Source organism: Osmerus mordax, chromosome 16, assembly GCF_038355195.1.
Source record: "Osmerus mordax isolate fOsmMor3 chromosome 16, fOsmMor3.pri, whole genome shotgun sequence".
NCBI lineage: Eukaryota > Metazoa > Chordata > Actinopteri > Osmeriformes > Osmeridae > Osmerus > Osmerus mordax.
The window spans coordinates 4,543,149-4,568,277 of NC_090065.1; the positions used below are offsets into that span (position 1 = coordinate 4,543,149).

A 25,129-nucleotide genomic window follows, 5' to 3' on the forward strand; every position below is an offset into this window, starting at 1 on the left:
AGCCAAAAGAATTAGAGGCCAAAGAAAAAGGAGGAAATTTTGAGGCCAAAATATTTGAGCCAAAATAATTGAGCCTAAAAAAATTGGAGCCGAAATATTTTAATCAGAATTTTTTTGGGATATTAATTTCACCATTCGAATTTGAGCAGCCTGAATTTCTGAAACTTGAATTTTTTATCAGATTTGTTTTAAAACATTTAAATAAATTAATGTTTCAATTGTAAAGCGGTGAATTCAAATGTTTACATTTCAATATTAAGTATTCAATGCCTTATTAAATTCAAAACATTATGTCACTGATTTGCTTCCATACATAATCACCAAAACCATCTTGAACTGCCCTACCAGTTTACGTTTCCAGCTAGTACCAAGTTTTCATTAAAACTCACAGGCTACAGACACTTTCACACTAGATATTTATTTATATATGTACAAATCAACAACAACAACAAAATACATTTAGGAGCCTCTGGGCACAGCTTATCTACAATTGTTTATGCTTGCTTAATGCTTACACAAGGGTAAACCATGACTGCATTCTTTCAATCAAAAATACGCTATTGTAATACATTTCACTGCTCAATATACAAGCTACTTTAGTTGCACATACAATGAAAATAGTCAGTGTAACAGTCAATTTATAGTTGTTTTGAAATATCCTTCAATCCAACTTTGCTCTGTTGGTATTTTAGCAATACGAGATATGACAATAAAAATGAAACAGGATGTCATTACATTGCAGGGGAACATGGGTTTGTACATTAGTGTTTTCTAGATGCCTTTTTTAATGTAATCATTTGTTCATCACTAATTTATGAAATGTAATGTAGAGATGTGTCTGGCCCACCAATCAAAAGTCCCTCCCTCATGGACATAGTTCTTGGCTTTGACAAGATCACCCCACTGTTACGGCATCCACATTCATTATAGAAGCTGATTGTGAAGCATTAGAATGTAGCCTGAGGGGTGGAACTATTTTGAATTGACCATATAGTCTTTGGATATTAGGACATGATAGTTTTATGTCATGACCTGCATCTTAGCGTCCTAGGTTGAATAGACTGGATTTCGCTGTAATTGTGGCATAGCTGTAACATGCATGCTTTGTTAAGGAGCTCAGACATCACAACATTGAGTACTGGTTGACCTCGGTAAGGACAGGACAACACATACGCACACACATACGCGCACACACACACACAAGGTTGGGCACACATTTTGAGTTTCCATGGCTGAGAGTGTCTCCAGCTTCTTGGGTTCCAGTTCTCTCTGTGTGTGTTCTCTTAGTGGGGGTAGTCCTTCTTACTACGAGGTTGGTTCCCCAATATGTGATCAACTTCTGTAGCAATGTTTGCTGTCATTTTGGGAATGACCTGCAGTCCATGCATACAAGATAAACACACAAATAACACTTAAATGTTGCACATTGTCAAAGGGTAAATCAACTGTTGTAATCGATTTCAAAATGTATATTGTTTGTCTGATGTCCCTGCTTTTTAATACATTCTCTCTGCACCAGATATTTTCTTAATAAGTAAAACAGCAACTAAAGATAACTTAAAACACATTTCAGAAGGTACATTTAGCCAAGCTTTGTTCCTTGCCTGTATAGCTCCTAGGTTCTCTGTTAGCTGTGTGGGGTTAGAAGTTCCCAACAACACTGAACTTACTCCTTCATTCCTCAGACACCAAGCTACAAAGAGAGAGAGAGAGAGTGAGAGAGAGAAGGAGAGAGCATGAAAGAGCGAGAGAATGAGAGCATTAAAAGCTTTTCAGGAGGGTCTCATCTCTAAGCTGTAAAATGGATCAGCTGGAGGGTAAGGGGAAGTTAACAGATAAGGGTTTGTCTGGAGCGTTCAAAGAGGAAGTGATTAAGGAGATTGGTGCTGATGAGCTGTCCTCTCTCTGTCTGCCTGTAAACTACATTAGTAACAAAGCAGTAACTTAAAGGCATGGATAATCCACCGGGGTTAAGGATGGTAGTTTCTCTGCACAACAAGAACATTTTGTTTAAAAGTTTTTGGAGAGATTTCTGTACACCGCTACAGAAGAGACAGGAGGCCATTCCTTCCTACCTATGGCCAGCTGTGGCAGTGTACAGCTCAGCTTCTCAGCGATGTGAGCCAGCTCCTTCAGCTTGGCCTGCTGTTTCCTTCCATCTTCACTCACTATCTTCTCCTTGAGCCACTGGTAGGGCTAGGACAAGAGAAAGACGGAAGAGAGGGGGGAAGGGGGGGGGGGGGAACAAACTAAAACATGTAGCCACAATGGGTGCCGCCTCTATCAAATACGAGATACATAGGCGGTTGACAGCACAGTTCGTAGTAAGACGTCACCAGAACCAGGGTGTCCTCTGCACCTTCATTGAGGCCCTGGAGGTTTCAGGGACACCGTTCTCATATTTCCCAGTGATGATTCCACAGGCAAGAGGAGACCAAGAGACCACCCCCACACCTGCCAAAACACACATGGGAATCAGTATCAGGCTGGCTTCCAAATATGTACCCGACTCTTTGTCAGATGACTCGAAAGACTAGATTATTTGGGTGGCGCATGAGCGGTCAGGACAGATGCCACCTGCCTATCTTGTGGTAGAGTTCAGGCAGCTGCGTCTCCACCTTGTCCCTCTGGAAGAAGTGGTACTCTGCTTGTTCACACACCGGAGGGATCAGGTTAAACTGCCTCGCCACAGAATAGGCCTCCTGGGGGAGCGAGTGATGAGAAGAGAGAGGGATTTGGGGGTGGTCGAACACAGAGGCAACATGTCGAACGTTTTCGGAAGAATCTCACCTTTTCAAATGCGACGGGTAATTGCACTCTCCAGTTAATGTCAAGCTTCAAGATAACTTGGCATTATTAGACTGCGTCTGAACTTCACTGACTCCATTCACTTTTTTCCTTCTAAAGTTTTGGCCCATTACTAAACAGCCTACTGTTTGCTCACTGAGGAAATTCAGCTTCAGCTAGTTTGATGCGTTATGAAACCATGCTGTTCCCACCTACCATGATCTCCATAGCAGACCACCGTGAAGTTCCCCAGTACATGGACATTCCCTGGTTGATCGCATGGGTCATCGCCCTCACGATCTCTGCAGATAGATAGAACCAACACACTTACATACACAGAAAACCAATGCATGACAAAAGAGAGCCACGGAGTAAAGAGATCACAATCGCCTACAATACCAGGGGAGATCTGTTTTGTACGTTTGTCAGGAAATAGATGGCTCAGTGCTGTGTGCAAATCCTAGAGAGGGGGTTATAGTGAGTACAGACTTGTAGGGGCAGGTTTTAGACAGTGGAGGGTGCCAGCTTCCTCATTATCCAAACACACAGTTGCCTTTCATGGTCATTACCTCAAAGACACACATGGAGCTTAACAAGACAATCACATTTTTTCCCAGCCATAGACGATGAAATTCAATTTTTCCAACTTGATTGAAAACGGCACTCTATTTCTGTTTTGAGGTCAGGTTGACACATCAACCAGATGCATAACAATTTACATTCAGTTCTACTCTGATTGGAATATAACTGCCAAAGAAGTCTCAGCAAAGAGACAACAGTTGGAACCCATTAAAGACCAGCCTCGGGGCAAACGGCTAAAAGGAAAACGTTTAAAACAAACTAGACCAGGTAAAAAAAAAGGAGATTGACTTGAGTTGAACCATTAGAGCTTCATAGCAGATAAGGCAGAGCTAGTATTAATGTGACTGAATGCTGCAGGGAGGAGAGAGTGAATGCACTGAGTAAAAAATGGTGAGGGTGGAAGTGACATCTTGCTATGGTTATTATCACAGTAGTAACAGTTAAGGGGGGCTGAAGTCAGCCGTGGAGGACCTTTGTAGCCTGTGTTGTGTTTGTGCTTGAAGCTAGCAGCAGGCTAGTTCTGGTGATGGAGGAGGAGTAACTTAGAGAGCAGTTCCAATAGGAGACGGAAATAACTCAAGTACTGGGGAAAACAACGACATAACAAGGGGTATAACCAACCAGGAGGAGACCAAAACCTATTATTCTCTAAATGTGATTCTTAGGGAGACAAGAGTACGATTCTCAGCCTCTTATTGCACACAGATGACTCTGAAGTGTTTGTTAACTGCGGAATGAAAAACGGGAGAAATAGAAAAGCAAGGCGCCATGAACCTACAGTGTGTGATTAAAAAAACTCATTTCCTTTCCCCAGTCTTTTCGCTCTCCGAGCCAAAACATAGCCGAGCGAGCAAGTGTGTGTGGGTGAGGCAGGTGGGAGGTAGAGAGGAGAGAATGTCAGGGAAGAACAACAGTACATCTGTTCTGAGAAAGAGGGTAGGAGGGAAGGAAAGGGGGAGGGAAGATGGGCAGAGAAGGATGACAAGCCAGGGATCTTGAAACAAACACTGCTGATCAGAATGGGAGCACTTGTAAATTTACCTGGGCTAAGCTGGTGACACACAATGGGTTATTGCTGCAATGTCTATGATAAAATCTGAAACACAGATAATAGAATACAACAAAAAACCATGCACTCCACAATGGTCTCAATAGTGGATACTTTCAGCTTTCCTCAGGCACCAATCGTACATGACGTATTTTTAAAGATTGTGAGAGAGAGAGAGAGAGAGAGAGAGAGAGAGAGAGAGAGAGAGAAAGAGAAAGAGAGAATAGGCCAAGCCACTTCACTTGCCTTTGCAACCCAAACTACATCAAATGCACACATACACATGCACACACACACACACATGCACACACACACACACACATGCAAACACACACACACAACAATCCGTGGGCTGCTACTTTTCATTTAACTCTTGTTTTCTTCCACACTTCCACGCCTTATTAATTAAAGCACTTTTCTAACATATGTTCCCTCCTCTCACTCCCACTCCTCATCTCCCTATCTCTCTGCCGGGCTGAGGCTCCCAGCGAGGGCAGGCAGAGAGGGGGGTGTAGGCAGGAGCTAACAGGACAATGGGAGTCTGTGAACAAGCCTTCAGCCTCAGATGGTTGTGAAGGAACAGTCTCTGCTCACTGTGACAGTATGCTTTTTTATATAGAAGAGAGGGAAATAGGGAGCCGGATATAGCAGCTGTTTGAGGATACGATTTAAGTTTTTTTAAATTGTATTCTTCCTTTGTCAGCAGCTGTATGCCTCCATCTACCTCCTCTCCTTCCAGCTTGGTTAGTTTTCTGACTCAAAGACTCTATTGTCTCCCAGGGACTTATTAAATATTGCAAGCTTTATCAAAGAAACTAGAATCCTGAAGCCGGATAGTGGGAGTGTATACTTCTGATCGACCACTGCAGTTTGCCATGCTCCAGTCAGCTCTTTGTGGATGTATTCAGTGTGTGTATCACTAAGATGTTCCTATTGGCAACATGTCAGGTCTGCCCGGAAGCCAGCTGCCCTCTAACCCTCAAGTCAAACACACTCCGTAATTGACAGCCCCACTGGCAACAACCACAGAGCCACAGTATCAGTCGAGGAATGCTGTCTGTCTCTGGTCGCTCCCGTGTCTCAGCGACTGGGAGGGAAGAACAGAAAGAGGAAAGAACAGAAAGAGGGGAGAGAGACTGAGAGAGGGGGAAGAGAGGCCAGGGAGAGGGGGGAGAGAGGCCGGGGAGAGGGGGGCGAGAGCCCGAGAGAGGGGGGCGAGAGCCCGAGAGAGGGGGGCGAGAGGCCGGGGAGAGGATGACAGCACCAAAATCAGACTTTTACCCCTGACATCACCCCACGTACCCAGAGGGAGACACAGGTCGTCTCTCTCACACGCTCGGAAGCCGTTAAAGTAGCAAAGCAGAAAATGTCAGTAAGCGTTGATCGTTTTTAAACTCAGTACGCATTCTGTAAATAAATATGAAAGTATTTTCTCACTTCCTGTAAACAATAGCCATTTTACAGGCCAGAATTATCATCAACGTCGGCAAGCTATAATTAATTGTTCAATGGTACTTGACATTCATAGCACTGTCTTTTCTTCCTCCGAACACCCACTTTATTCTTTGTTTGTTGGTATGTGTGTAGGTGTGTGTAGGTGTGAGTATGTGTGTTAAAAAAAAGAAATCACTGCGTGATAAATTACAGTAATTTGAACTCACCCGTTTTTTTGCGGTGGGAGAGTGTGTGGGTGTGATGTGAAGCTGAGTTTAATCCTGAGTGTCTCATTGGTCAATCGACTTATATGCATGTGCTCTCTACATTTGGTTATAGAGAGTGACCTTCAGAATGATGAATCAAGACAGCTACCTTGTACTGTAATGGTGAATGGACATGAATGCAAATACTCTATCACTGTGGAAGCCTGTACAGCCTGTACACTTTCTCTCTTTCTTTCTCTTTCTTTCTTTCTTTCTTTCTTTCTCTCTTTCTCTCTTTCTATCCATCTATCTATCTATCCATCAAACCATCCATCCATCCATTCCAGAGTCTCAATGGATCTGTCAGTCTCAATATCAGTACAGGGGTATATAAGTCTTTCTGTCTGTCTGTCTGTCTGTCTGTCTGTCTGTCTGTCTGTCTGTCTGTCTGTCTATCAGAAGTCACAGTGTTGTGGGAGGGGCCCATCTCCAGACAGAGGCAGCCTATCATCCGTGTATACTCATGGCTCCGAGGCCAACTGTTTGCCAGTCACCAGCAGTGGTGCTGACAGGCTGAGTCTGCGCATGGTAAGTATGACAGATTGGCTTCCCATTGGCTCAATTGGGGTTCAGCGAGATGCATAGCTGAGAGTTTGTTCGGGGCCTGGTTCTGGAATATGTACCACACCCAGAAAGGGATGGAGACGAAAGAGAAAGAGGGGCATCGAGAGGGAGGGGGGCGGGGGAGGGAGGGGTCAGGAGTGTGAAGGTGTGATCTATAATGAGCAAGGAAAACGAGGGATGAGGAGAGAAGGATTTTATTGGGACAGTGAACAGATCCTCAGGTTGATAGTGAGTGGAAGGAAGAGAAGAGGTACAGAGATTGCAGAGGAGGAGGGAGAGAGAGAGCACAGTAGGGTCTGTCTATCCACTGAGACCAACCCAAAAATACACCAGCTGCCCCGAGGGGGCAGATAATCCTGTTTCAGTAGAACAGGGAGGGGTATGTGGGGGCACAACATACACGACACGCGCACGCACACCCACACGCACGCCCACACGCACGCATGCACACATTTACATTTAGTCATTTAGCAGACGCTCTTATCCAGAGCGACTTACAGTAAGTACAGGGACATTCCCCTGAGGCAAGTAGGGTGAAGTGCCTTGCCCAAGGACACAACGTCATTTGGCACGGCTGGGAATCGAACTGGCAACCTTCTGATTACTAGCCCGACTCCCTCACCGCTCAGCCATCTGACTCCCGCACACCCACACGAAAGCACGCACGCACACCCACACCCACGCACACCCACACGTACACCCACACGCACGCACGCACATGCACGGATCACAGAGAGAGACAGTGATACAGAGCCAGAGACACAATGCTGTGTGTTTCCCCAATCCCAGTCCCAGCTCCCAGTCCCAGCTCCCAGTCCCAGCTCCCAGTCCCAGCTCCCACTCCCAGCTCCCAATCCCAGCTCCCACTCCCAGCTCCCAGCTCCCAGTCCCAGCTCCCAGCTCCCAATCCCAGCTCCCACTCCCAGCTCCCAGTCCCTGGACACTCACCCTCCATGGGAGTGTTGGTGTCGGGCCTGTTGGCAAAGACCACATCCACATACTCCAGCTGCATTCTCTGGAGAGAGCCTCTCAGACCTAGGGGAAACAGAGGGAGAGGCCAATGAAAGGGAGGGCGAGAGAAACAGAGAGCAAGGACGAAAGACTGAGAAAGAGGCGAGAAGGAGGATAGGCTGCGACGGGTTGGAAGGAAACGGCCGCTACAGGAAAGGAAGACGCAAAACAACAAAAACAGCTGGGTGAAGAAGGGATGGATGAGCAGGGAGCTTTAGAGTTTTCACTCTCTCCTTTGCTCTCCTCTCTCTCTCTCTCTCTCTCTCTCTCTCTCTCTCTCTCTCTCTCTCGCTCTCTCTCTTTTAGTCAATTTTTGGGCTTTACTCTGGGAATCCTGAGGGAAGTGAGACAGGGGGAAGCAGAGAGGAGAGGGGGCCGAGAGAAAAAGATGAATGAAGGATTGTCTGTCAGATCAGGCCCATTCACAGACAGAGGATTCCACAGAAAGATGAAAGGAGAGGAGAGGGATGTAGCCCAGGAAAAGGAGAGGGATGTAGCCCAGGAAAAGGAGAGGAGGGAGGAGAAAAGGAGTCAAATAAGCTCTTGCCTCATGTGTGTATCTTTAAACAGTGTATGTTCTGTATCTGTGTGTGTGTGTAAATGTGTGTATATTCTGTGTGTCTGTGAGAGATTAGTGTCATAGTCATCAGAGCAAATCCAGAGAGGGTGTAGTGCTCTCCCCATCACTATTCAAATGTCTTAATCCCTGCACTGTCATCAGAGGGCCAATAATCCCAGAAACACCCATTACACGCACCCTAATCTCAGTCTGCACATCCATGACTTGCAGTTTTCACAGATTTCACAGCTCTGACTTTCTTTCTGGAAAGCATAGGTAAACAAAGATGTACTGTGAGAGGACGTTTTCAAACAGGGGCTGTGAGGACAATATGCAGATTTCTTTTCAGGGAAAACCTTACTCACAGATTGCTTTCAGTACTGTCTGCAACGTTATCTGATCAAATTTTTGTGTCAGGTAAATTTTCCTCCTAGTAAATAACCCAACAGCTGCTCCATTTCCACATTCAGCCTGGCTGCTATTCTACCACTGGATTCAGTGGACATTATCCTGCAGTAAGACTCAATAAGAAATAATGCCAGCAGGAGTTTTTCTCGCCAAGTTTGTTTGGCCATCCATCAGGCCTGCAGTGACATCCGCTACACCAGCAGTGACAGGGAGGCGGGTTCCCCCACACAGTCATCTATCCTCTGGACAGAGCAGCTGGGCTAAAGCTAATGGTCTGTGCAATCTCTCTCTCTCTCTCTCTCTCTCTCCCTGTCTCTCCTTCTTCCTCTCTCTCTTTACCTTGCATACCCTCACCAGCACATTCACAAAACACTCCAATTCACACACACCACTCTCTCTCTCTCTCTCTCTCTCTCTCTCTCTCTCTCTCTCTCTCACACCCTCCTCTCTCTCTCTCTCTCTCTCTCTCTCTCTCTCTCTCTCTCTCTCTCTCTCTCTCTCTCTCTCTCTCTCTCTCTCTCTCTCTCTCTCTCTCTCTATCCTATCATCAACTTGGCAATGTTTCTTTACTTGGTCCTCCTTTCTCTCTCTTAGTTTTTTTTGGGAAAAAACCCATCTGTCGCTCTTTACTTTGGGGAGTCTGATGTGAATGTTAATAACAGTGTGGAAGAGCTGAGTCACTGCTAGAAGTGCACCACTGCTTTCTGGACAGGACCGCCAGGCACCAGGACACCAGGGGAGGAGAGGGGAGGGGAGAGGAGGGGTGGGAAGGAAAGGAGAGTAGAGCAAAGGAGGGGAAGGGAGGGATGGAAAGAGGAGGGGTGGTGAAGGGAGGGGAGAGGAGGGGAGAAGAGGGGACAAAAAGGAAGCGAGGTGAGGAATGGGGAGTGAAGGGGAGGGAAGGGAAGAGAGGACTCAATGAGTTTTGTGGGTGCTATCGTGTCACCCATGATGGTTGGAGACAAGCAAAACAAATAGACAAGCTGAGCCTCAGCCAGTGTTGGGGGCCTGAGGGGAGATCGGTACAGGTGTTTCAGAGGGGAGGTCCAGTTCAGCTGAAAGCTTAGAGGAGAAAAAAAAATCAATCAGGAGAGAGAAGAGAGGGAGTGAGATGAAAGAAGGGGTTTATGGCCGAGTACCAGGGCAAGGAGTAATGGGGTGATGTGGAGGACAAGACGAAGCAGAGGAAATCCTCACCCTACCCTCAATGATGTGTTTCCTGTTGAGGCCTCTCTCTGTCTCGGCTCTGAAAGACAGGAGGAATAGATGTGTGTGCGCACCCACCCACACACACACACACACACACACACATTCACACACACATTCACACACACACATGCAAAAACACATCAGAATACTGCAAGACTCTCACAAGCTGCAAATCAATAACTTCAGCATATTCATACATGCTTTTCAAGGACAAAACAACCTTGCAAAAGTGTCCTCCTGTCTGGCTGTCCACAGATGTCTGTTTATCTATCATACCTACGCATACACACACACACACACACACACACACACACACACACACACACACACACACACACACACACACACACACACACACACACAAATACAGTTTCTACATCTTATACTCATTCATACTGGCTCAGAGGAGAGACTGTCCAATTAACATACCAGTGCAAAATCTGACATCAAGTGGGTTATCATCTCCACCAGCTGTATGTGTGTGTATCTCAGTGTGTCTGTATTTATCATGTGTGTGTATGTGTGTGTTTTTGCATGTGTGTGTACTTTGTGTGTGTGTTTCTATTATGTGTGTGTGCCTGTGTACATGTCTGCAAATGGGCAGATAGCTTTTTTGGTCCTCAAACTGCTTGCTAGACGGTTATTTAGTCAGCCTCTCCGCACTCCGAAGAGCTGGCTTTCTACTCTTCTGTCACAGCCACCTCGTCTGGGCGCCACTCGGCACCATCCTCCGGTCCTGACCCAACAATGATCCCAGTCTCCACCGGCTCAGAGGGGAACCCCAACTGTCTCTGTCAGCCTCCTTGAGAGCTGAGCAGCATATTAGAGGTCTGATGTACTCGCTCGTTTAACTTCCCCCGTGGCTCCGTCCAGCCGTGGGGAGATGAAGACAGTGTGACTAACGCACACCAGGAGCTCTTTAGGCTGTCCACACAACAAGACTGCAGAGTAGGCAGTTGGAGCATTTGAACAATTCTCTCCTCGCACTTCTCTTTCCTGTTGCCAATGGGACTTTCTGGGGTTGACACGTCGGGAAGCAGTTTGGATCCAATTTCATGGCCCTGGGCTGGGCGACAGTGTGGAAGAGGAGGCGTCCTGCCTGGCGTGGTGCTGAGGCAGCAGGTACTTACTTTCCTCCCCAGTAGAGCTTGGTGGTGATGACCAGACTGGATCTCCTGAAGAAACACACACAGACCGCAAAGTCAGAGAGACAGACGGAGGGAGAGAAGGACAGACAGACAGACAGACAGACAGACAGTGAGGTTGTCAGTGAGGCAGAGACAGATGGTGAGAGACAGACATGGAGGTCAAAAGACCAGTCAGAAGTCTGGAGGATAACAGACAGCATTATGTACAGTAAAGACTCGTTCCCACTCCAGGAATAAAAACATGGAGGATGTTTCTGAACTGGAGACACATCCGCTGTGGATCCAATCACATCAACGATGAATAATAAACCTCCGGAGTTACAGAGGAGTCATGGCTACCGCCCGAGCCGAACATGAGGAGAGGGATTTCCGATGGGAAATTCACTGTGGTGTAGCGCAGCATAAAAGTATGAGATCAATATTTGCGGGTGCCGCCTACAGACTGGGGCGCTTCTGAGCCTCTGTGTGGCTGCGGTCAGAAAAGCTTCTCTAAACTTTTCTTTGATCGCCATGGTTACAGCATGGTATAGTGATAGCGAGATGGAGGATTGGCTACTTCAGCGATGAAGCTGCGATAAACTGAGATTTCCTGGGGATAATGTTAACCGCCTCTCAGGCAAAGATCGTCATTGCAACCTACACTAAAGATGGATGCTGGATCCACCATCTCTTTTCCTTCCTTCCTTTCTCTCTCTCTCTCTCTCTCTCTCTCTCTCTCTCTCTCTCTCTCTCTCTCTCTCTCTCTCTCTCTCTCTCTCTCTCTCACGCACACATACACATACACACACAAGATTATACATTACCTCCAGCACTTCTTCTTGATGATGTTTCCCAGGATTATCTCCGCTCTGTAACAAAGCAAGGAGATTTACTTTCATGCCATCGCCACAGTGTGTATACGTACGTATGTGTGTGTCTTTTTGTGTGTGTGTGTGCCTTATCTCCCACACATCTGCACCACTAATCTCAGATGAAAATCCTCAAGAAAGTAGCAGAAGATAAAGGCAGCAGTCCTATCATGTTAGTAAGAGCCTCTGTCTTAACCTTGACATTGACATGCAGGGTGAGGCCGGGACTCGAATCATTCCCCAACTTCAGGTCTTAATCAGATTAACTGGGCTGGCAAAAAAGAAACATCTTTCCAAGATTTTGATCTTGGACTGAAATCAGAGGCGCATTGTTAAAACAATTAGCATTGAGCTGTGGTTCCTGTTCCTTTCTGTGTGTTCAGGAGCTGGGCTAGGGCTGGATCAGGAGGGTTTGGACAGGAAGCCAGAAGCAGCCCTGATGCAGGCTGGATCTGAGGTGTCACTCACTTCCCCCCAGAGTAGACCTCCGCCGTGTCGAAGAGGTTCACCCCGTTCTCATAGGCAATCGTCATCAGCTGCTCCGCCACCTGTGAGACAGAGACATGAGGTGGGGGAGGGCTGGCTGACTGACTGGATAGCTGACTGGCTGACTGGATAGCTGGCTGGCTGACTGGATAGCTGACTGGCTGACTGGATAGCTGGCTGGCTGACTGGATAGCTGACTGGCTGACTGGATATCTGGCTGGCTGACTGGATATCTGTCTGGCTGACTGCCCGGTACTACCTGTTATAGATCCTGACAACACACAAGAATACCGCAAACAGGAGTCAAATAATAAACTTGGACCAGAATCTATCATGATTTAATACCTCAGTGCTAGAACATCTGACAGCAGATCATGAGGTTTGCAGTTTCAAACGCTACCCCTGTGCATCGCTTTAGATAAAAGCGCGTGCTGCGTAAACACATCACTGGTAAATTACTATGATGAGCAAGAGTATTATTCTCTTGGGCGTTTGTGTGTCTTTTTCTAGTCATGTTCTGCCCAGCACCCAGGACAGACAGGGCTGTACTCCTCCCAGGCAGGCTGTGAGACTGACAGCATGGGAACAGCCCTCCCTAACAGGCTCTGACAGGAAGGCCTGATATGACTAGTGGGAAGTGCCTGGGAGGCAGAGCTCCCTTGGTAGACGGCTGAGATAGAATCAGAACATGTTCTCATTCCTCAAAGGTTCCAACAGGAAGTTGGGGACACGGAGGTCACGGAGATCACGGGTTCAGATGCCAACATGAATCATGTGCTTTTGCAGTATCTGCAGCTTCAAGGGACGATGTACTGTTTACAGCAAATTGTTTATGTGTGTTACATACCAGGAAGGAACATGCAGTATGTCCTACCTCATCTGATATTTGCCCACCGAAAGTCACCCAAGTGCCTGTAGAGGAGAACACACAGAAGTCATCCACAGAGATAGGTCAGCAACGTGGAACAGATGGGGTGGAACATGCTGAAAATACTCTTTTTCATTCTAGGCCCCAAGACCAGGAGCACAGTTAACCACGCTTGAGTGGTCGCTGTGACATTAGAGTATGGACTCCATTGTAGCCTACCATTTCCCCACTTACTTTTCTTTGTCTTTTCAAATGTAATTGAGTTGGGAGGTGAGAGGGAACCGCAAAAGAGAAGGGCTGACCGACCCTCATGTGACACTCATCATCACCTTCTATCCCCGCAAGAGGAACCCTCTTCCGTCCCATGCTGAAATGTTCCCGCCCTCAAGACTGTACTTACCCATGGTGCACCGCGACAAAATCACCCCAAGGCAGATCTGTGTCTCTCGCTCTTCCTTTCTAGCGCACTCTCCTGCACTCCCTCTCTCTTTTCAGTTTGTATGCACATGTTTGTGTGTGTGTGTGTGACTCATGAGAATGACTGTGGGTCTCGTTGTGTTGTGGCCAACCACAGTCCCTCTGTCCCTGTCATAACCACCTAGCATCACCAGATATAATGAAGGGACCAAACATAGCCCTCCCTGGTCTCTCCCAGGCCCCGGTACATGAGCTGGGCTTTGTTTATTTTCTTGACCCTCAGTTACCCTACAGTCCCTCAGTGGCTGCAGATCAGCTTTCTTCAAGGGACCCTGCACACAATCATGTATTCATGAGCCCTGTTAAAAAAAAAGAAGGATTTACTATGACTGTCCCAGTGTTTTAGCAGAGTGTTCCTCTGTACGTTTACTGACAAAACTATTTAAAAAATTGTCCAGTGCAGCGATGTACAGTAAGTGTTCAAATCATATCCACTATCAGGGCTGTTCACTGACCCATGATGCTATGAGGTTGTGGTAAACAAGGGCGGTAAGGCTGCTTGTGCTATGGCAATGACAATTCAGGTTTGTACTCAATATGAACTCATTGAGGATGAAACAGCCTGTAGACAGCTGTTCACTGTCCTGACCCTCTACTTCCTCACAGTCGATGGAGTCAAGGGAGAGAATGTTACGGTAAGAACGCTGCAGCATGAAGTCTTTTTTTTTTTATTCTTTACTCGCAACCCTTCCTCCACACTCTCACACGCTCGATCTCATAGACACACCCATCAGTGCACCTGGAGAGAATCATTGGTCCCAGCTGAGATGCACATGGATGCTAATCAAATCATCAGCTGTTTGCTAATTAAATGTACTCACCAAGCCCCAAACAGGAGACACGCAGGCCTGATTTCCCCAGGTTCCTATGGAGAGAAATCGCAAGTAATATGTAAATGAATAATGCTGGGTACACACCACAAGATAATCGGGCTGATTTTGTGCCGATTTCCCCCTTAATCTTATCAGATTTCCCTTGGTGTGAGGTGTGTTAAGAGTGACCGAACTTAAAGGATAAACACACTATAGGAGCAAAACGGTTCAATCTAGGATTCTTTTGTCCTCATGTTTGTTATATCTCACATTTTGAAAATCTTAAAAGATTGATATAATATTTTAGTGTGTGCATAGACCTAGTGTGGCCTGCCTTACATGCCATCCCAGCTGGTGTTACTGTAGAATTCAATAACGTGAATAAAATGGCTCTTGAAGAAACATGCATGCAATGTGTTGTCCTGACAGTAATGCTTGAAGCAGAACAAGTAATAAAATAGGCTAACCTCCCACCTCCAAATCAATAGTCATCTCAACACGTAATGTTGATTCCTGCTGGGTATGTTGTCTTTTATATGCATTTGTGAATCAGAGTTCATAGCTGACTGCAAAATTGCAGTTCATGTAGCCAAGCTATCACTATAGCCTGTGCCTGGTGATTTTGGGGGAGGCCTGATTAGATACAGCCCTTTGAGGACACTAAACTTTACGTCAAAGACAGAATGTTTTCACTTTTGGAAACTTTGTTTCACCCACTTTCTCATTCACTTTTAGACTTGAACCCAACAAACCTGCATGCTACCAGCAGGACTCCACATTCACAAACTGGATATGAAATTGTTTCATTTTCATTGTCTGCTTCATGAAAAATAGATTTGTCTAGGCGTCTGTGGTGTCCATTATCATAAACATTTACTGCTGTTTTATTACTATAGATGCATTCACATCTCATTTTGCAACTTTATTTATTTATTTTCTGCTCTAACTCTAACTTCCTCCAAGCTGCGGACGAGTAGACTTGCAGTCGTTCATTACCTCACGAGTTGAACATTTTCAACTCAAGCAAAAAATTCGCGTGACGCTGTGTTGCGAAAGTTTATCAATGTTGAGATGTCACAGACGTTTTAGAAGATATGGAGGGCAAAATTATTGTTGCTGTCTGTGGGCATCCTCTCCTATACAACACTACTCCGTATTTGTTTATTGTAATAATTTCGGACGGGGTCAGCCCTATGTTCCCACAGACCAATGTTCCCAGATTTATTTAGGGTTAGGGTTAGGGTCAAGAGAGTTTGGAAACTAGCTAGCTCCTTCAAATCGCCAGCTACGGAATGGTGAACCCTTAATTTTGAAAAAGCTCTTAGAAATGTGGGAACATAGAGCTGTGGGGACATAGAGCTGTGGGGACATAGAGCTGTGGGAACATAGAGCTGTGACAACATAGAGCTGTGACAACATAGAGCTGTGACAACATAGAGCTGTGGGAACATAGAGCTGTGGGGACATAGGGCTGTGGGGACATAGAGCTGTGGGGACATAGAGCTGTGGGAACATAGAGCTGTGAGAACATAGAGCTGTGAGAACATAGAGCTGTGAGAACATAGAGCTGTGGGGACATAGAGCTGTGGGAACATAGAGCTGTGGGGACATAGAGCTGTGGGAACATAGAGCTGTGAGAACATAGAGCTGTGAGAACATAGAGCTGTGACAACATAGAGCTGTGGGAACATAGAGCTGTGGGGACATAGGGCTGTGGGGACATAGAGCTGTGGGGACATAAAGCTGTGGGAACATAGAGCTGTGAGAACATAGAGCTGTGGGGACATAGAGCTGTGGGAACATAGAGCTGTGGGGACATAGAGCTGTGGGAACATAGAGCTGTGGGGACATAGAGCTGTGGGAACATAGAGCTGTGAGAACATAGAGCTGTGAGAACATAGAGCTGTGGGAACATAGGCACGCTCCCTTTCGGACATCGTTGACGACGCAGAAAAACGGTTGGCTCCTAGCGATCCATCAGCAGCTCTCAGTGCCGACATCCATTCACCACCACTAATGACCTCATAAAGAACTGCAGGCCCCTTGAGCAGCTAAACAGACCGCTAATGATTGGGGCGAAGTGAAACCGATGCAACTTGATCAGAATACCCATTTAGCACAGACACAGTGACAAAGACGTCAGACGCTCTTATCCAGAGCGACTTACAGTAAGTAGAGGGACATTCTCCCCGAGGCAAGTAGGGTGAAGTGCCTTGCCCAAGGACACAACATCATTTTGCATAGCCGGGGAATGGAACTGGCATCCTTCAGATTACTAGCCCGCTTCCCTAACCGCTCAGCCACCTGACTCCCAGACTTACAGTCTGTGCACTTAATCACTCTCTGGAGCAGTCCGAAAGATGTAATGCACTGTAAATATGACAAACATTTTGAATGAACACCCCAAGGAACAACCCCCAATCACACTCAAAACCGTACGGTGACTAGCCCAGGATTTGGATGGACAGCGTCCCCCTCACATCTGGAAGCCTGGCAGGGCGGAGAGGCATGTCACAACTGTGCAGGGTTGGAAAGGAGGGAGATATCATGAGCTCCTGTGTTGAATTATGGATTCAGACTGGAGCTCTGATCTCGAGACGTCTTTCTGGGTTACATGTCTAATAGTGTGTGTGTGTATGTGTGTGTATGGGGGGGGGGCTCTGTCAGTCTATTTCATTGTCCATCTCTCTCTCTCTCTCTCTCTCTCTCTCTCTCTCTCTGTGTCTATCTGTCTCTCTCTTTCTATCTAATCAGTTTTGGTATCAGTGATCAGTGACCTTCCATGAACCCCAACCTCCTTCCTTACCAGAACAAGCTCACAACTGACCCGTCCCCCCCCTCTTCTCCCCTCTTCTCTCCTCTGTTTGACTGTGTGTGTCTGGACCTCTTACAGACCATTTCAGGAAGGGTGTCTCGCGTTCGTGAGCCCCTGAGTCTGAAGTGATGGAGGCTGGAGAGAAGTTGTATGCAGCATCACTGCCAGGGCCAACTAGCTTAACAAAAGGTTTCATAAGATCAGGACCTCAATCTAGTCCTGGTGGAGGTCCAGGAAAAGGCTGTACACACAGAGCTTCCCGATCACCGATAACACTGTTAGAACCTTCGATCTGTGATGATCTTTATCTGTACTTACTATATGCACTCTTTGTATGTCGTTTTGGATAAAAGCATCTGTTAAATTAATCAACTGTAAATGTAAAAATGTTCATGTGGAAGAAGGGGAGGATTGTGGAAGCAGACACAAGGAGGAGGGAAGATCTGACCTGGGAGTGGTTACGGGACATGAAATATAAACGTTTTTTTTTTGCAACAGACAAATCAAATCTAGACGACCGTGTGTAAACTGGGGTGTAGTAAACATAATTTCTCTTTCATGGGCCGTGGCCAAGAAGCCTCGAAGTGAAATGACAAATGAGTCAGTTGAAGCCACCCCCTCACCCCAGCTTGTCACCACTCGTAAGCTTCCTCGCTTGTCGTGTCTCTGAGTTATTCTTAGCATGGATCCCCCACTATCTTCAGTAAGCGAAATAGCTAATCAGATAGACATATAGTTCATGCTCACAGAACTGAAACTATAGTGACAAACATTGTCTACTTCTGTTCTTGTGCCCAAACTATTAACGACTGTGGTCTCAGCTTCAGAGCAATCATTCATAGTCCTTCCACTGTTTCTAGCTTTCAGTAGAAGGAATTATTGCTGGGTACTGGTCCCAACAGAAACCTCTCAAACTGGGCACTCACCTATCAATTTATGAAGGACAGGAAAAGAGAGGGTTAATTTGAATAGAGCTGTTATATGCATTTTGAGTGAGAAAGAGAGAGAGAGTACTTTGGAGGAAAGCTGTGGAGATTAGGACTCCCAAAGAGAAGCTGAGGCAGAGATGCAGGGGGAGACTAAGCCTGCAGCCAGAATCCTCCAAACCTGCCCTTGACTGTGCTCACTGTAGGACGAGGACCAGCGAAGTGAGGGAAGGGAGGCAGGCCAGGAGAAAGAGAGAGAGAAGGGGAAAGAGAGAGAGATTGAGAGCAAGCGATAAGTGCACAGTACCGAAACAGATGGTGAGGTAGAGAGAGAGAGGAGAGAGAGAGACAGAGAAAGCGAGAGAGAGACATAGAAAGAGAAAAGAGAGACGAGAAACAGAGGAAAGTGTACATACATTAGAATACAGAGATGTGAGAGTGAAGAGAAAGTCTCAACACCAAGTCTGATCAGATCAAACGGTCTCCACAAATAAAGTATTCTAAATGACACGGAATAGAATATGTGAAATGACAGCTGTATCCCCGAAAGGACTTAGTTTGTGAGTGTGTGTGTGATAGAGTGAAAGAAAGAAGCAAAGTGCCTCCTGCTTTCTACATACTTAAAGTCCCAATTAATCGGAGACAGTGGCCCCAGAGTATCCTGAACCAGGATCTAAGGAGCTGTGAGTAGGCCATGTGATGCTACTCTCTGCTCCCAGCAACAGCTGATGTCTCTTCTATGGGGAGACATGTCAAATGTACAAGGAAATGGCATCCGTTTCCTTGTTAATCATTCCCTAGATTTTCAAAAAGGTACTGATGCCACATCCGACTAGGTCTGTAGAATTGTAATGTATGAGATAGCAGGAGGGATTGCTAGAACTGGAGTAAAACATGCATTACTGGAGTTAAGCTTCGGGTTGGAGAACACTGTGGTTGTGTTAATGAGAGCTGTTGCACTGTGTGTAGCTTTGGGGATGCAGGGGCGGGCTATTGGGTTTGTCTGTGTTTTGGGCCAAGGCTGGAGCTGAGTTCTGCATTGCCGACGCCCCGAAGTGTAGAAGAACACTCTTATTAGATCTATTCATCACTGTGCTGCCATTTAGCAGTCTAGGTCATACGTGGAGAGTGGAGAATGCTAAGATATCTATTTCATTGAGGGGGAGAAGCTTCTGATGTGTAATAGAAATAGTGGAAAGAAAAAATAAATCAGTGTACTGGATGCACACACACACACAAACCCACCAAACACACACACACAAGTACACACTAACACACCAAACACACACACAAACACACACTGGCATCCTGGCGTAGAATGAATCATAGCTTACTAGGGCAGAAAAGCCTGTGCAAGCAGAATATCTAATGGTAGGGAAGACAGTCTCATCCAGGTCGGCTTCTGTTTGACATTCATCTATGACTAAACACACTCTTGGATGGGGCCTGGATGCAATTACACTCAAATCTTTAAGCCTTGTACAATGCTTACCCAAAGTATTACCATCAAATGAGCACCATTTTCATAGTCACAGTACTACAGCGAGAGAGATCAGGTGACATCATAATAGACAGAAAGAGAGGGTTTGGGGGTGGGTTGAGCTGAGGGGGGGTATGGTGTCATTACTCAATAGTTGATTAAAAGCCAGTGGCTAAAGCCAAGTCGAGGAGGCCTGCTGTCGTAATGGGAGAGTCTTCATTATGGATGTAAACCCAGTGGGCTCGGAGGGTCATCGATGAGAGGACAATAATGTAATGGGTTGCTCTGGGGCGGGACGTGACCGGAGGAACTAACTCCTCAGTTACCCCTGAAAGTTTGTTGAATAATTAGGTTATTTGTCAAAAGGGACTGTCTTAATGAATCCGAATGGGGAGAAGTGTATGAACATGTTGAAAGATTAGGTCTCTCGGTTTTTCACACACTCTACACACGCTCTCTCTCCTTATTTCTGTCTCTCTCTTGGTTTGTCATAGTCTCTCTCTCTCTCTCTGTTTCTCTCACCTTTCTCCATTTATTGACACATTATGCAGTCACAGAAACAGAGACTATGGACTTACAAGAACACAGATACACACACATGCACACACCCTCATATGCGCACACACATACAGAACACAAACAGGCACACTGCAGATCAGTGATAGGCCACTGTCCAAGATGGCAGAATGGATTGTAACATCTGCAGTGCAGCACAAAGCACTGGAGTGGAACTCAAAGAAAATCGCCAAGACAACTGCATTCAACCTTGCTGATGCAGTGTGGGTTTAAGACCTGAAGGGTATGAGTTCCATGCTCAGAAAATGATACCGAGTCTCGGTAACTCACTAACTGAATAATAACACAGCCATGTGTAATTGTGCACAAATTATATGATTATGGTTTCAGTATTTTTAGGTGAGAAAATGATAATGGGGTAGCGGTAGCGGTTCCTTTTTTTATGAAGCTGCAGACAGGAATATAGCTGAGACCGTCACTGATGGTGACAGCCTGAGAATTTCTAATTGAAATAAACATATTTCATGTCTCCACGACAACTGTGAGTGGATCTACTGCATGTTTTATTACTTTCACACTCTGCTTTACAGGCTGACTCACTTAGACATTGTAGACAGACTAGACTATCAGGGCAACACACGTACACACACACACACACACACACACACACACCACACATTATTTCATAAAGCACAAGGACATGTAATATTTTAAAACTCAGATTTGGCTGTAGAGTCATCTCTTTTTACTTTCCAGAAAAAGAGATTCTATCTCATCTTATATTACTGAAGACATGTGAGGTTCATGTAATGAAAACAGCTGGGAGGGACTTGCAGGGAGACAGACAGACAGAGGGGTGGGGGTGGCTGGCAGAATGAGAGCCACAATGTGAGAAGCACAGAAATAACCCTCTACAGCGTCTGCAGAAAGTACAGAGAGAGTTGGGGACTCTCTGCCTTGTCATATTTACAGTGGAGATTTAGAGAGGTTTTGATAGGGCTTGACTTTAATTCCCTTAACCACAATCTGGGGATGATGGATGAGAGCTAAGCTTACAGTAAACACACAGGCACTGACACTGCCAGGAAGTCTATGGACTGGATGGCACCAGAGTCTAGACCCACAGGACATTCGGACCCAGCAGCTTCCTCAGCTAAATCATACCTTTTGTCCACAGTACATGGTTGGATTATACCAGTTAAAACCAGCTCAGATGGCTTCCTATGGCGAACAGATGAACTGAGATGGACCATTACAATGTTGTTATGGAAACTGAAGAAGATTCCAGAACAAGCAGATTGTTGAAACATTTCACAACACACTCCGCTCACATTCCCACAGTTGCTTCCATTTTGCAAGCCATCCCTTTCTCTCCATCATTCTCTTTTTGTCCTCTCTATTCCCTTTTCATGGCCTCCTGTCCATTTCCAACTCCATCCCCCTCTCCTCACACCTCTCTCCATCCCTCTCTCTCCATCCTTCTATTTTTGCCATCTCTCCATATCCTCCTCATGGCATTCTGTTCATTTCCAACTCTCTCTCCACCCCCTCCTCTCTCTCTCTCTCTCTCTCTCTCTCTCTCTCTCTCTCTCTCTCTCTCTCTCTCTCTCTCTCTCTCTCTCTCTCTCTCTGTGTTTCATTTAGCACATTTGGGTTGCGAGTCAACTCATCTCTACAAGCATGGTTGGCCTTTGTGGATGATTATAGATGTATGGCTATAGCCCTTTCAGTGCCACAGTGACTCATGCATGCAGTGGCTACTGTTGAACTCCTTCATTAGACCTCAGCACTCTGGGTGGTCACTGGAAGAATAAATAGCCGCAGACCAACGACATGCAGAGAGCTCCACAGACCATGATGGAGGCTGGGTCACACAGGAACCCCCAGAAGGTTCCACAGTCCTGTGCAATCTGATAAACTACAACCCTGGAATACACCATGTACTGCAGCTCATTAAGAACTAGCAGCGTTTAACGGGATAAGCTGGCTCTCAGGCCACACACATGAAATCTTACAGTTTGAAATGAATTGGTTTTACCTCATTGATAATTCTGATATCCATGCATCCAATATGTTCACTATTGCATCCTTTGTTGGATTTGTATTATATGTTGTCATATCAAGTACTGTGTATGAAAATAAGTATACTTCTTTTTATAGTGAATCAATCATCTTAGAGTTTCATTCTACACATTCTAATATCTGAGTTACCGACATTCAAGTAATGTATTAAAATATTTCTGTATTGCAATATATTTCCAATAATTGTTTTAAATATAATATGTGATAATCAATGTGTTTAGAAATTACATTGTGACATGTTTCATCTGTTTAAATGGACATATATGTACAGTAGGTTCCTTGCAACGTAAAGCCTGTTCATGTTGGTTACATACCGGTACTTCATGCCGGTGAGTTTGGCGGTGGACTCCTTCAGGTTGTGGTGGTAGCGTTGGGTGAAGGAACCCAGGCTGCGGGCGATCAGAGCCACGGTGCGGAAGCGTGCCCGCGCCTGGCTGGTCGTGTTGGGGCTGGTGGCGTTCTGCTTGCTGTGCTCGCCATTCCGGGGCGCCTTCAGCCCGTGGTCCGTGCATGCGAAGGACACCTGCATGATGGCCCGCTGCTGGAGTCAGTGTGCAGACGTCTGCGGGTGAGTCTGTGGATGTCCGGGGGTGCCGAGAGCTCGTTCGCCTCCTCTGCCTCAAGCTTCAGCTGTCGCCAGACCTGTTGAAGGAGGAGTTGTGGTGAAGTGGTCTTGCGAGAATGAGACAGTCCTCTCCACCGCTCGCTTCAGTCCCGGGACAGTCAGAGACAGGAGAGCACATCCACTGTCGGATGCCCTCGGGCCTCGTCGTTTAGGCTGTAGTAGAGACAGGTGATGAATATCCAACGGTGGTTCAGACAGTGTGGAGTTAGTGGGAGACAGTGTCAGCTGCTGTAGTCGGGTGCTCCTTCAATTTCCACCTGAGTGAGGGAGTGTGAGAGAGGCAGACTGAGGCGTGGGTTGACAGGAGGTCCATAATGGTTAGCTCAGAGTGCCCTCTCAGTCTCTCCACATAGAGCGGAGGGGGTAGGAAACAAATGCATGTGCGTGTGAGAGGGAGGGAATGTGTGTTTGGTTTGGATGTGTGAGTGTTTGTGAACAAAATGAAGAGGGATAGTATATTTGTCTGAATGGTGTGAGAGTGTGTTTTTGTATTTGCATGAGAGACAGAGAGAGGATTGTGTGTCTGAAGAGAGCATGTTTGTGTATTCGTGTGTTTGTGTGTTCATGTGTTACTGTGTGTGTTTATGTGACGATGATGTGCGAGACTGATAATAATTGCCTGCTGTCCTGGGAGTTTACAGGCATTACAGTGACCATAAGAAATCTCTCTTTCTTCCACTCTCCCCTTCAATCTCTCCCCCTCTCTCTCTCTCTCTCTCTCTCTCTCTCTCTCTCTCTCTCTCTCTCTCTCTCTCTTTCTCACTGATTCAGTTTCATCAAAGAATCCCACTACTTCCATTGATACCAGCAGACTTGGAGGTGTATGTGTGTGTGTGTCTAACAGATGCCAAGCCCTCCTGGAACAAGAATAGGGATACTGCACCACACACATAGCAGCACACACACAACGCTAAAACACGTTGACACACAGATACAGACCTAAAGACACACTCTGGCATAAGCGCTGAATGCTCAGAGAGAAACACACACTCTTAAATGCAATGCACAATTGCACAGTAATTTCACACTATCTCTCTCTCACGCACACACACACACATCCAAACCTCTGACTCATTGACCCACACACACCCCACGCACGCTGACATTGCAATGCAATCTTACCAACAGCAAGATATCCACCCCGCCTGAAGTCAAGAGAAGCAATGAGGGCACAGAGATAAATGATTGTGTCCTGAAATGTAAAAGAGGTGACAAGTAGGTCTATGCAGAGACCTGGAGCCCCATTGTGATCTTCTTTCCAGCAGACCCAGCAGTTTTGCAGACAGCTGCTTTCCCTCTACAAGTCCTTCAGACACTATGGAGCAGGACAGCCTCTGGTAAGCAGCTCTATAGGGAACCACGGCAACAACGACTCGCTTGATAAAGAGACCCTGAAATGACAACGGACAGGCGGAGAGGAGGCTGAGGGAGAAAAAGGATGCATGATCCCTCGCTCCGAGAAAGAGAGGACAGGAGCACAAAGAGAGTGGGAGCGAGGAGGAACGCGTGGTGAGCGAGAGCGTTAGTGTGAGAGGGAGAGAGAGAGAGAGAGAGAGAGAGAGAGGCTACATACAAGTCACTTGCGCTGGTTGAAATAACTGATGCATTTTCCGAAAGAGAGAGAGAGAGAGAAAGAGAGAGAAAGAGAGAGAAGAGAGAGAGAGAGAGAGAGAGAGAGAGAGAGAGAGAGAGAGAGAGAGAGAAAGAGAGAGAAAGAGAGAGAGAGAGAGAGAGAGAGAGAGAGAGAGAGAGGGAGAGGGAGAGGGAGAGGGAGAGGGAGAGGGAGAGGGAGAGGGAGAGGGAGAGGGAGAGAGTTTGTCTTTGAAACAGAGAAACAGCGAAACAGAGAGCAAGAGTCTGGTCTGATTGAATAAAAAAGCTGTGTGCACTTGGGAGCGAGCAATGATCATATGGATCATTACAGAACCCTGGGCGTGAGACACGGACATTACAAACGCACTCCATTTATCTTTAATTTACCAAGTCGCATTCACATTAAACAAAACAACAGTTTTATTCGTGTTCCCGATGGTCTGTTTACAGCTTGTTTAGATTTACACAGTGTACAATGATTTGCAAACGGCAAGCCAGCTGACCTATGTGCAGAGTGACCAGAGTGCCCAGCGTGCCCACAGTGACCAGGGTGACCAGAATGCCCACAGTGACCAGAGTGAGTGG

At 46.3% G+C, this 25,129-nt stretch overlaps 1 protein-coding gene across 1 annotated transcript; it reads right to left on the reverse strand.

Moving 5' to 3' along the window:
- Positions 1 to 430: 430 nt before the first annotated feature.
- Positions 431 to 24,256, reverse strand: kcnab1b (potassium voltage-gated channel subfamily A regulatory beta subunit 1b). Its single transcript, XM_067252749.1, has 15 exons — positions 24,074 to 24,256; positions 22,641 to 22,968; positions 14,517 to 14,560; positions 13,225 to 13,262; positions 12,333 to 12,412; positions 11,820 to 11,864; positions 10,999 to 11,043; positions 9,862 to 9,905; positions 7,630 to 7,716; positions 3,004 to 3,089; positions 2,582 to 2,702; positions 2,360 to 2,454; positions 2,076 to 2,196; positions 1,605 to 1,693; positions 431 to 1,373 (listed from the first exon to the last, which is right to left on the reverse strand). The coding sequence occupies exons 2-15, from the start codon at positions 22,853 to 22,855 to the stop codon at positions 1,284 to 1,286; spliced, it is 1,200 nt and encodes a 399-aa protein (XP_067108850.1). The 5' UTR covers positions 22,856 to 22,968; positions 24,074 to 24,256; the 3' UTR covers positions 431 to 1,283.
- Positions 24,257 to 25,129: the final 873 nt, after the last annotated feature.

Bases quoted from the DNA above. Each gene is read 5' to 3' on its own strand.
- kcnab1b (XM_067252749.1), bottom strand. From the start codon at position 22,855: ATGCAGGTGTCCTTCGCATGCACGGACCACGGGCTGAAGGCGCCCCGG. The intron at 2,455-2,581 runs GCAGGTGGCATC...GTGTTTTGGCAG, and splicing joins TGAACTCTACCACAAGATAG to GTGTGGGGGTGGTCTCTTGG. The intron at 1,694-2,075 runs GTAGGAAGGAAT...CTCTCTTTGTAG, and splicing joins ACTGCCACAGCTGGCCATAG to CTTGGTGTCTGAGGAATGAA.